Consider the following 12,313-nt stretch of genomic DNA (forward strand, 5'->3'; position numbering starts at 1 on the left):
CTTGGGATGGAAAAGAACTGTGACAGTGGTGACAACATTCACCTACGTGTGGAGACCTGGTGGGTCTGTGCTCTCCGGGTGTGATGTCTTTTCACAGAGGGGTCCTCTAGGGTCCCCATTCTCTGGTCCAGGAGCCTGAGCCTCCAAGAGGGCCACAGCTGGCAGGTGGCTCCTGCTGGCTTCAGGAGTGATTCCTTCCTCTCTGGGACAAACTGGCCAGAACAGCACTGGCCACTGGAAAGATGGGCACTGGCCAAGCCCTGTTGATTCCTGAGTCGTCACCCTGGCTGGGCCAAGCAGAAGAGGCCGTCAGCCCCCAGCAGCACACCGGGCCAGCGGGCTGCCTCACAAAAGGCCCAGCGCCAGCCGTTCATCTGCGGAGCTAAATCTGTCTGCTGATAACAGGATGCTTATGGCCAGGGAGCCACGTGACCAGATTTAGCCGTCCTCCTTAGTTCCACTCTCGGTGGGCTTGGTCGCCAAGCACCCATTTCCAGACTGGACGCAGAGTCGGCCCTGCCTCGGTCAGCCTCACTCCCAGGGTGACCTCCACCTGGCCGAGGCTCTGCTCAGGGTTCACCCTGGATCTGCAGGTCGAAGTGGCGGTCCATTCTCAGGGTGCTGGGTGCTCTGTCTACCTCTTTGCTGGAGTACGTCCTCGAAAAGTTTTTCACCAAGAACTGTGAGTGATAAGCTCTGTTTTTCTGAAAAATCGTCATTTCTCCCTCCCTCTCGAAGGGTATGGATTTTTAGGCTGACAGACATGTTCAAGGCTCTGCTTCAAAGATACTGTTCTAAGTCGAGCAGCATCTGTTGTTGCCAGTAAGTCACCTGGAGTCAGCTGAGTGGCTTTTGCCGATCATCTCCCTCTCTCTCTGTCTCCTCCCTGTCTCTCAGTCTCTCTGTCTCTGTCTGTCTCTCTCGCTCCCTGCTCACCTCTCTCTCTCTCTGATGTCTGCTCTTACCTCCACGTTTTCTCAGCAGGAATTTGCTTTTATCTATCCTGCTCGGTGCTCCTTGTGCTTCTGCAGTCTGAGGGCTCATGACTGGCCCCCTTCAATTCTGGAAAATTCACTGCCATTATCTTTTCAGAGATTGTCCTTTCCGTAGCCTCTCTAGAATCTCCTTAAACTTCTGTTGGACACAGGTGGGGCTTCCCACCTAGGCTCCTTGTCTCGGATCTGCTTCCCTGGACTTTCCCTCCCTGTGTTGGGGTCCTGGGTTTGGGTCTCCTGCCTCTCTCCCTCACTCCTGGCGCCCAGAGCATCAGGAAAGTGCAAATCACTCAGGCCCTCTGGGCTTTGGTGCCCATCTAGGGAGAAAAGAATGTTTTGTTTTTACCATCTTAACCATTTTTTTGTGTGTATGAGGAAGATCAGCCCTGAGCTAACATCCGTGCTAATCCTCCTCTTTTTGCTGAGGAAGACCGGCTCTGAGCTAACATCTATTGCCAATCCTCCTCCTTTTTTTTCCCCAAAGCCCCAGTAGAGAGTTGTATGTCATAGTTGCACATCCTTCTCATTGCTGAATGTGGGATGCGGCCTCAGCATGGCCAGAGAAGTGGTGTGTCAGTGCGTGCCCAGGATCCGAACCCGGGCCGCCAATAGCAGAGTGTGCGCACTTAACCGCTAAGCCACGGGGCCAGCCCCCCATCTTAACCATTTTTAAGCATATAGTTCAGTAGTGTTAACTACATTCACATTGTGGTGCAACAGATCTCCAGAAAATTTTCATCTTGCAAAATTGAAACTCAATATTCATTAAATACCTCCCATCCCCCCTCCTCCCCCAGCTCCTGGCAACCCCGTCTACTTTCTGTTTCTATGGATTTGACTACTTTACATATGGAAGTGGAATCATCTGGGATTTGTCTTTTTGGGACTGGCTTGTTTTGCTAAGCGTATTGTCCTCAAGGTTCCTCCCTGTTGTAGCATGTGACAGAATTTCCTTCCTTTTTAAGGCCGAATAATATTTCATTGTATAGATAGACCACATTTTGTTTATCTGTTCATCTGTCGATGGACACTCGGGTTGCTTCCACCTCTTGTCTATTGTGAATAGTGCTGCTGTGAAGATGGCTGTGCAAATATCTATCTGAGATCTTTAATTCTTTTGGATATATTCCCAAAAGTGGGACTGCTGGTCATATGGTAATTCTATTTTTAATTTTTCGAGGAACCATCATACTGTTTTCCTTAACAGTTGCACCATTTTACATTTCCACCAGCTGTGCCCGAGAGTTCCAATTTCTCCACCTCCTCACCAACACCGGCTATTTTCTGTTTTGCTTTTTTTTTTTTTTAATTCGTATCAGTATATTATGGATAAGATGGCGACATCTGAGGTTTCCTTGTTTTTTTTTTTCTTTTTTTCCCACTGAAAAACAATATAAATTTACTAGTCATTTAGGAGCTTTGTTTTTCATAGTAGCCATCCCAATGTGTGTGTGAAGTCATATCTCATTGTGGTTTTGATTTGCATTTCTCTAATGATTAGTGATATTGCCCACCTTTTCACGTTTGTTAGCCATTTGTATCTCGTCTTTGGAGAAATGTGTATTCAAGTTCTTTATTGATTTCTTAATCAGGTTATTTGTTTTGTTGTTGTTGAGTTGTAGGAGTTCTTTATATATGTGGATATTAACTGCTTATCAGATATACACTTTGTAAATATCTTCTCCCATTCTGTAGGTCACCTTTTTACTGCTGATTGTGTCCTTCAAGGCCCAGAAGTTTCTGTGTTGGCTCTAGTCCCATTTGACCATCTTTCATTTTTGTTGCCTGTGCCTTTGCTGTCATATCCGAGAAATCATTGCCAAGTCCAATGTCATGAAGCTTTTCCTCTATGTTTTCTTCCAGGAGTTTTACAGTTTTAGGTCTTACACTTAGGTCTCTATTCCACTTTGAGTTAACGTTTGTATATGGTGTAAGATAAGGGTCCAACTTCATTCTTTGCCTGTGGACATTCAGTTTGTCCAATTTGTTGTTATTTGTTGAAGAGACTGTCCTTTCCCCGTTGAATGGTCTTGGCGGCCTAGTTGAAGGTCACTTGACCACACACATGAGGGTTTATTTCTGGGCTCTCTTTTCTATTCCATTGGTTTATTTGTCTGACTTTATGCCACTGCCACACTGTTTTGATTATTGTAGCTTTGTAGTAAGTTTTGAAATCAGGAAGTGTGAGTCTTCTGGCCTTGTTCTTCTTTTTCAAGATTGTTTTGGCTATTCGGGGTCTCTTGAGATTCCATACGTACATGAGGGTGGGTTTTTCTATTTCTGCAAAAAATGTGATCGGGATTTTGATGGGGCTTGCATTGAATCTGTAGGTCACTTTGGGTAGTATTGGGGTCTTAAGGATTTTAAGTCTTCCAATCCATAAACACGGGATGTTTTCCCACTTATTTGTACCTTCTTTCGTTTCTTTCTGCAATGTTTTATAGTCTTCAATGTATAAGTCTTTCACCTCCGTGGCTGGGTTTATCCTTAAGTATTTCCTTCTTTTTGATGCCATTGTACACAGAATTTTTTTAAAGATTTCCTTTTTAGATTGTTTGTTGTTTGGCTATAGAAATGCAGTGATTTTTGTGTGTTGATTTTGCGTCCTGCAGTGTTGCTGAATTTGTTTATTAGTTCCAACAGTATTTTAGGGAGTCTTTAGGGGGAGGGAAAGGTTGAAGCCAAACCTGGCTAAGGCCCTTTCTGACGACCTTCCACGATTCTGTGACTCTGTCCACAGCCAGTGCTTCCCGCAGGAGTGCAGAGCTCTGCTTTGTGGGGGGTTTGCCTCAGTTTGGGGCCTGCACTTAAAGTCCATCCCAGCCAACACTGACCGGCAGGTGACTGGATACCAGGCACTGTGCTTTTCACGAACTTGGTGCTCACAAGCACTGGCTCAGCCCATTTATCAGGTGGAAGCACTGAGGGTGGGAGAGGCAGGGAGTTGCTGGGAAGTGCTGGTGCTGCCCACCCCACCCGAGTCTGGCTGACCCAGAGCCCATGTCCCAGTCCTCCCCACTCTTAGTTCTTCTCCTACATTACGTGTCCCCGCTCAGAAGGAATGAGGGCTCTCCCAACTCCACTGCCTCAGTGCAGAAAAATGCAAGATGTCTAGAGAACTAGTGGTTCTGTAAACTTAGAAAGACACCTGGAACTCCCCAAACTCTTGCCCTCGTTTTGCTAGAAACCAGAGGCCCGTCCGCCCCTGTTTCTCTCCTTCATCCTGGATGTGTTGATTCAGCCCTGCTGTGGGCCGGGCCTGTGCACAGCGGTACAGTGAGGGCCCGACTCAGCCAGCCCCCGGCCTTGCTGGGCTCCTGGGACCTGGGGACGGGGCTGGGATAGCTCCATTCCACCCTGGAATTCAAGTGGAGCCTGCGGTCAACCCTTGCACTCAGCTGGGGGCATGTGTGTCTGACTCGGACCCTCAATCCTGGACTATTAATGGATGAGCTTTAAAAATGATTTTTCCTGGTTCAGAATGAGCTTGGCTTTGAGCCCCAAGCTCCTCCATAGGCTGTCTAAAATTAGAACCCTGTTGACAAGGCAGTCTTTGTCAGGGGCCTACAGCTTGCACCAGGGAAACAGGGAAATGTCAGCAGTACATTTTCTGTGTCAATTTTGAGTTTTTTGAGAGGCCCGAGCAAACGGCAACTCAGAGCAAATTTGCATCGTTTCAAAAGCTTTTGGAATCCAGCCCCTCGGCGCGGGGCGATTAGAATGTCAGAGTTATAAGGAGCTGGTTCCGTGGTGGGGAGAACACCCTCCTGCTCTTTCTGCTCAGACATTATCCCTGTGAGAGCTGCACCGGGCAGACCTTTGAGCTCAGAGCAGTAATGGGACGGGCTCCTTAATCCCTGAGCTCTGTGACTTGACGCGCTGTTGATGTCCCTTTTGTGATCTGGACAGTCCCAGGGCCAAGCACTCAGGCTTTGCGCATGGCGACGCTATGGTTTCAAGGGTTTGCCTGGAGGCCAGGGAGCAGGCGCCAGTTGCTGGGTGTGTAAATCACATGCAACCAAGCCTCTGCAGGAAGAGGCGCATTCTACCAGGCCGGGCGGCACTCCGTGCCTGTGGTGGCCTCCATGCAGCTGCTGGCCTGGTACACAGAGGTGCAGCGCACCCAGGGACCCGCTGAACCCGTCAGAGCTGCGTGTGCTCCAGCCAGGCAGGGCGCCTCTGCAGCTCATTTCTGCATCCTCGCCTGGTCCCACCACCGCGTGGGGCCATGAAGGAGTTCGAGGACGTAATGTACGTGAAGAGCTAAGCCCACGGACACTCCGTAAACAGCACTGTCATTTCCATGGGGTTTGGGGGCCCACAGTCCCTTTCCTGGACTCTGGGACCCAGCTCTCACGCAAGTGGCTTTCATAATCAGCTGCCCGCAGCCGGGGCATAAGGCCTTTCTCTCCCGTCCCCCCGGCACGCGGGCTCTGTCCCTGCACCTTTGCTCCTGCTCCTCCATTCGCCGTGGCAGACTCCTCTCAACCTGCCAGCCGGTCCGTCCCTCCCAGGCAGGGTCCTTCCTTCCAGGCACTGTGCCCACCCGGAGTGTGGTTGCCGCAGGACTGGCTTATGCTGAGTCCTTCTAAGACTCGAGTCCTGGGTGGGCAGAGGCTGTCTGTCTTCAGATCCCAGCACCTGGCCGAGGCTGAGCAGGTGGGGAGCGATCGGAACGCTCACTCAGGGCCCAGCTGCTTCCCCTCTCGACGCCCCGACTCCGCCAGGTGCAGCCGTGGCGACTGTGAGTTGTGCTGCTGGCTTCCCGTCAACTCCCCACTGACTCACCCAGAGCGTCTTAAAACTGACAAGGCCCGGCTCCTCACCCCATTTGCAGATGAGGAAGCAAGGTCAGTGGGAGGCTAAGAGGCTTGCCCAAGTTCACTGCAGTGACTGAATGGTGGACCCCCAAAGAGACATCTGTGTCCTAACCCCAGAACCTGTGAGTGGGACCTTGGAAACAGAGTCTTTGCAGATGAAATTAAGGTAGGGTCTTGAGATGAGATCGTCCTGGATTAGGGTGGGCTCTACATCCGAGGCCAAGTGTCCTGATAAGAAAGGAGAGAAGGGAAGGCAGCCGCAGAGGCCGTGTGACGGAGCAGAGACTGGAGTGGTGTGGCCACCAGCCCAGGACTGCCTGGGGCCCCCAAAAGCCGGAAGAGGCAGGAAGGCTCCTCCCCAGAGCCCTCAGAGGAAGCGGCTGCCTGACACCTTGATTCTGGACTTCGGGCCTCCAGAACTGGGAGAGAATTCACTTCTGCTGTTTTAATGCACCTGGTTTGTGGTACTTTGTGATGGCGGCCCCAGGACACTCCTATAGTCACTGAAAAGAAGAGCTGAGGCCTGGGAACCGCGTGTCTACCTTCTCTCTCTCCCAACTTTGACACCCCTTCCTTTTAAAGATTTCCAGAGTGTTCCTGAGGACTTGCCTTGGGAGACCCCATTTCTTGGTGGCCAGCCGGCCCGGGCCCAGGGCCAGCTGATAATAATGATGACGGTAGGAACTGTCCACCAATAGGGGGCCATTGGGCCTTGACCTCAGTCGTCTAGGCTCAGCTGGTGTCTGAGCTGTGCCCTGTCCCCCCAGGTCCGGGCCATGAGGCTGTCCTTCGTGGGGGAGCTGGGCTGGGAGCTGCACATCCCAGGGCCGTCCTGCATGCCCGTGTACCAGGCCGTGATGGCAGCGGGGACCAAGCATGGCCTTGTCAACGCGGGGTACCGGGCCATCGACTCTCTGAGCATCGAGAAAGGTGTGTGCAGGGTCTGGAGGGCGCTGGTGGGCAGAGAAGCTGTGGCCCCCATGTCCATCACCTGTGCTTCTCCTGTCCCAGTACACTTCTGCTTCCCCCACATTGTCCGGTCCCCAGACCCCTCACTGCCCACGCAGGCCAGGGACGGTGCTGGCATCCGACACTCGGAGGGAGAAGTGGGGGCTTGCCCAGCATTGTGGAGCTGGGGCTAGAGCGGAATTTAGACCAGTGCCTAAGTTTCCCTGAAAAGTTGAAGAACATCAGAGTGGAAGGGGCCTATCGTGCTGCCTGGCCCCTTCACAAGCCCCCTCCCCAACACCCCCGCCTGATGGTGCAGAGGAGGGAATGCAGATGGGATGGTTGGGCTCGGGGGCTCACCCAGAGGAAGATGCCCTGCAGTCGAGGATGCCCCTCCCCGCAACTGGCCCAGGCAAGAAGCAACGCTGAGGGTGGGGTAGTCCCCCGCTGCTGGGCACTGACTCTGTGGTCTCCCCTCCCCAGGCTACCGGCACTGGCACTCTGACCTGCGGCCGGATGACAGCCCCCTGGAGGCGGGCTTGGCCTTCACCTGCAAGCTCAAGTCCGCCGTCCCCTTCCTGGGCCGTGAGGCCCTGGAGAAGCAGCGGGCCGAGGGCCTCCGCCGGCGCCTGGTCTGCTTCACCGTGGACGAGTGAGTGTCCCATGCTCCTGGGCCCATTGGAGGTGACTGTCCGCAGCTGAAGCAGGCAGCGCCTCCTGGTTCCTCTCGTCAGCCGCTGGGCACTGACTCTTCCCATGGCCAGGCCCCTGTCCCAGAACTCACGCCACAGCCCCGTTACAGATGTGGAGACCGAGGCCCGGGAGAGGCGGAGCTGGGCTCCAGGCCAGGCCTGAGCCCGAAGCTGAGGCTGCAGACTTAAACCCCTCCAGGGCCGGGCGGGGGGCAAACCCAGGTCAGCAGGGCCCGTGGGGACGTGGAGAGGGCACACCATCCTCAAACGCAGATTTTCAAAGAGAAGCACAGCCCAACCAAGCCCCTTCTCTGTGGGTGGATCCAGGCCAAGGGCCTTAGGTGGGGGAGCCCTTCCTATGAGCTGGTTTCCAGTCACTGCGACCTTCCCGTGTGTTCCGGATACATCCCCCCACCGCCGGGCTGGGATATGGTCTGGGGAAGGGCCAGGCTGGGGCCATCATCCCTGCTTAGAAATGGAGACCACGGGTGCCCAGGGATGGGGGCCTCATGCCCAGTCACATGGCCGAGGTGGAAGGAGAGCCCTGTCGGGGATCCGACTCCTTCTGTTCCTCCAAGGGGCGGCTTTGAGCACGTCGCTGTCATGTCCCTGGAGCCAGGCCCGCCTTGTCCCTGGATTCCAGGCACCTGGATTCCGCTGGGCCGAGTCACTGTCAGATGACGCTGCAGGCGTGAGCGCGGCCGTGGCTTCCACAGGAACCCGAGTAGCAACGGTCTCCAGGGCTGCCGGTGGCTCTGGGCTTTGTTGATTCGGAGCTGACAGTCAGCCACAAATGGTGCCACTTCTCCCAGATTTCTGGAGCCATCAGACGAAGAGTCAAGAGTGACGGGATGGGAGGGGAGAGTGAGCAGAGCTGGGGCTTGCCGTCATCCTGCGGCCTCTGTCTGGGCTCCTGTCAGGCTGCCTCTCCACATGACTGCTGGGCCATCTCCCGGGAGCGGCTCAGCTCTAGTTTCGGGCGCAGGGGCTGGGAGGGCTGACAGGGCCCCTGGCAGACAGAGTGGGTGTCCGCAGCCCCTCTGCCGCCCGGCCTCCAGGAAGCGCCTGTGGTCTGGCTCTAAGAGCAGCCTCGGACGGCGCCAGGCCCAGCCCAGCCCACCCTGCTCAGGTGATCTCTGCAAAGCCCACCAGTGTCGCAGCCTGGGCGTCCCAGTCCTGAGAGACACGGCCAGGGTGCCGGCTGTGTTGTCACAGAGAACTGCTGCTGATTTGCTCTGGGGCCCTGGGGGAGGCGGGCGGCCTCCCTGAGCGTGTTTTGTCACATGGAGATGGCACTGCCTCTGTAGGACTAGGGTAAGACCAGAGGACACAGGACATGTTTACAAAACCTCCCTCCATCCCTCCCGCATCCACGGGACAGGTGGGGCCCAGACCATTTCACTCCAGGCCACGGAACCCCACACGCCGTCCAGGCTCTTTCACACTGTAGGATTCACACGATTCCAGTTACCAGACCAGCCCCCACCACGCCCGGCTGCCCCCAGCACAGCCTTGTCACCCACCCCTCAGGGGCCCTGAGGCCAGGGAGGCGCTTGCTGCCCTGTTTTGTGCAGCGTCCCCAGCACCCAGCACAGTACTTTGTGCCCAACAGGCCCTTGATAAACACCACCAATGAAGTGTCAAGAGAGACAGGTTTGCAAAGATTTGCACCAAAACATTCCCAGTGTGGCCGGCCCGGTGGCTTAGTGGTTAAGTGCGCGAGCTCCGCTACTGGCGGCCCGGGTTCGGATCCTGGGCGCGCACTGACGCACCGCTTCTCCGGCCATGCTGAGGCCGCGTCCCACGTACAGCAACTAGAAGGATGTGCAACTATGACGTACAACTCTCTACTGGGGCTTTGGGGAAAAAAAAGGAGGAGGATTGGCAATAGATGTTAGCTCAGAGCCGGTCTTCCTCAGCAAAAAGAGGAGGATTAGCATGGATGTTAGCTCAGGGCTGATCTTCCTCACAAAAAAAAAAAAACATTACCGGTCACCTCTGGTGCTGGCACCTCTGTGATTGAAGTTCAATCTTTTCTTTGTTTTCTGTTTTGAATTTTCAAAAATTCAGTCTTACAGTGAGCATTTGTACCTAACGTGTAACAAAGAAAAGTGCTTTTAATAAATTACACATATACTGTAAAAAAAGAAGAATCAACAGAGCAGAACAAGCCGCATGGTGTAATGTTGTAAACCGTTCAGAAGTCAAGTGGAAAAGAAATCTGAAGACAGGCCTTTTCCAAACATACATACGGGCCTGTCTGTACAGACATAGACGTCAGATCCTGGGTGGGGTGTTCTCTGTACTTTCATTTATTTGCTCAGACCTGTGCCCCGGCGTCCCCGGGCGGGCCGGGCTCTGGGAGTCAGCGAGGGCTCAGGGATGGAGCCTGGGGTCTGGTGGGCACGCTCCAGCTTCCCTTTCTCTCCGCCAGGCCAGAGCGCAGGTGTCCCCCTCTGGGGACTCTGGGGTCCCAGCTGTCTCTATTGCTTCTTACAGAAAAGTGCCCATGTTCGGCCTGGAGGCCATCTGGAGAAATGGCCAAGTGGTGGGCCACGTCCGGAGGGCCGACTTCGGGTTCACCATCGATAAGACCCTCGCCTACGGCTACATCCGGGACCCCAGCGGCGGGCCGGTGAGTCCGTTCCCCAGCACTGCCCGGGGGAGCCCCAGTTCCTCTCCAGGCTCTGCACCAGTACCCGTCACCGCCCCCCGAGTGTGCTGGGCGTGGGGACAGGAACACAATGAGGCGACTGACAAATGGGCCGTGTCTCCGGGCAGAGTCGGCAGCTGTTTCTATGTTTTCCTTCTGAAAGGATCTGACTTTGGAAGCTCCGGGCTTCTATTGATCAGAAACAGGCTCTGGGCCGGGGCTGACACCCTCTGCTCCCTGGAGCCAAAGACCAAACCTCCAGCTGCTGCCCATCCTGTGCCCGGGGCTGGACTCCAGGGTGGGCAGAGGCCGGACTCGAATCCTCCCAAGACCCACATTCCTCCTCTCCCTGCCTCCTCTCCTTCCTCACCCCAGACACGCCCCAGGCGGCGCCCATGTGCATGCACACGGTTGTGTGCACACGTGAGAGTACGCATGTCTAGCACACACGTGCATGCACACACATGCATACAGGCACGCAGACACACATGCACACACACAGGCACATTTCGGGAGCTTGGGAATGAGACAGAAGGGACAGCGTGTTCTGAGTGGAGAAAATCTAAACATTTTACCCAAACAACCATTTATAAACTCAAATCATCTCCCACCGACCACAAATGCCTTCCTCCATATTGGCGGGGGAGGGGGCGCAGAGAAAGGGGCTGCAGGGGCTCTCAACACAGTGAGGGGTCTCCACGCTTGTGCAGTGATGGGCTGGTCACAGAGGGTGGCGTGTGGTGTGGATGGGTGGTGAGAGGTGAATGAAGAAGAGGGGCTCATGGTCGCTCCCAGCACCTTTGTGGCTTCGCCTGCTTATTTCCCTGGAGTCCTGCACCAGCCTGGAGTCAGCTGAGAGGCTGAGGCCCCAAGAGGCTCTGACCGTGGGGGCTGGGATGCCCCTTCAGCTGGGCCTGGCTCCAGAGCTTTCCGGCTGACAGTCTTGGAGGACCCTGGGCTGCCTCTCCCCATCTCCCCACACTGAGTCTCCACTGGAAGAGTACTTGGGAGGAGCAGCCAGGAGGAGGCGGGAGGGAGTGCGTCAGACCAGCCCAGGCAGGGGTGCAGGGGACATGCTGGACCTGGTGTGTAGGCCCCAGGGGGAAAGAGCGCAGTGGCTGCCACCCTCGGCCTACAGCAAGTCCTGGGGAGTGGGGGTCTGCACCCTGCGGTGGACTGGGAGGCTCAGGACACAGGCTTGGCACCAACAGCCTCAGGGCTCTGCTCTTGACTGGCTCCATGACCCTGCCCTTGTGCAGGGACAGACTTCCACCTGCCTCACATGGCCGTCATACAAATCACCCCTCAGAGTGGGGACCTAATATGCAGCAATTGTGATGATGAGGCTGCCACGCTGGTGGTGACATTGGGCAGTGACAAAGGACCTTCTGTGACACCCCCAGACACGGAGCCCTGGGTCCTGGCTGAAGCCCCGTGTTCACCTGCGCTGGGTGAGGGTGGTGCAGGCCCAGCGACCTCTTCTTTCGGAGAATGGTACTCTCCTCCATCGGGGACGGGTTTGTAACTAAGGTCACCGAGGAAGGAGAGCTTACCACTGCCCGACAGGTAGCCCGGGATACTCAGGGATGACCAGTGGAGGGTGGAGGGTGGGGCCGGCTCAGGCTCGCTTGTGACTGTGTCCACCTCTTCCCAGCTCCTCCGTCAGGGATGTCCAGAGTATTTACACCACGGGAAGGGGCAGGCGCTACACATCAGGACTGCCCCATCCCAGCCCCCCGGAGAGCTGGCTGTTAAACATTTACCAGCACGCCAGTGGGATAGCCCAGATTCCTTTATAAGATTAAGAACCTGCCCCTTGAAAGGAAAGGCTGTGGAGGTAGGAGCAGAATTTGGGGTCTCCTGGGGGTTTCTTAGCAAGGACCACGAGTTGGCTCTGAGTTATCCACTCCTTCAGACCTCTGAAGGCACCAGCAGCCTGTGCCACCTGCCCGTGGGCTGGTGGGGGCGGCTCAGAGCTTTAAGCCCCATGGTGCCACCATGGCTCAGAAGCCTGGTCTAGAAGCTGATCACTCCCAATGCTGCAGTCACACAGAAGCCTTATTTTTCATTTTTTTCATCCAGTCCTGAGTTGCCAGGAGAGAGGGGTCCTCTGACTCCCAGAGCCGAGCCCTGAGACACCTTCCTCGTGGGCCAGCCCTGGGCATAATCCCTGTACGGGGAGAACAGGGTGCCCCAGCGGGGCCA

At 55.3% G+C, this 12,313-nt stretch overlaps 1 protein-coding gene across 2 annotated transcripts in view; it reads left to right on the top strand.

Annotated features, from left to right (window-relative positions):
* SARDH (sarcosine dehydrogenase) overlaps window positions 1-12,313 on the top strand; it is a 70,227-nt gene that overhangs the window by 56,257 nt on the left and 1,657 nt on the right. For both annotated transcript variants that reach the window (XM_087418838.1, XM_014782303.2), the window contains exons 19-21: window positions 6,583-6,745; window positions 7,247-7,415; window positions 9,955-10,090. In XM_087418838.1, coding sequence (XP_087274964.1) covers window positions 6,583-6,745; window positions 7,247-7,415; window positions 9,955-10,090 — 468 coding nt within the window. The remainder of the gene's footprint in view (window positions 1-6,582; window positions 6,746-7,246; window positions 7,416-9,954; window positions 10,091-12,313) is intronic.

This window comes from Ceratotherium simum, chromosome 29 (genome assembly GCF_057802395.1).
Source record: "Ceratotherium simum simum isolate JZ-2026a chromosome 29, ASM5780239v1, whole genome shotgun sequence".
Lineage (NCBI taxonomy): Eukaryota > Metazoa > Chordata > Mammalia > Perissodactyla > Rhinocerotidae > Ceratotherium > Ceratotherium simum.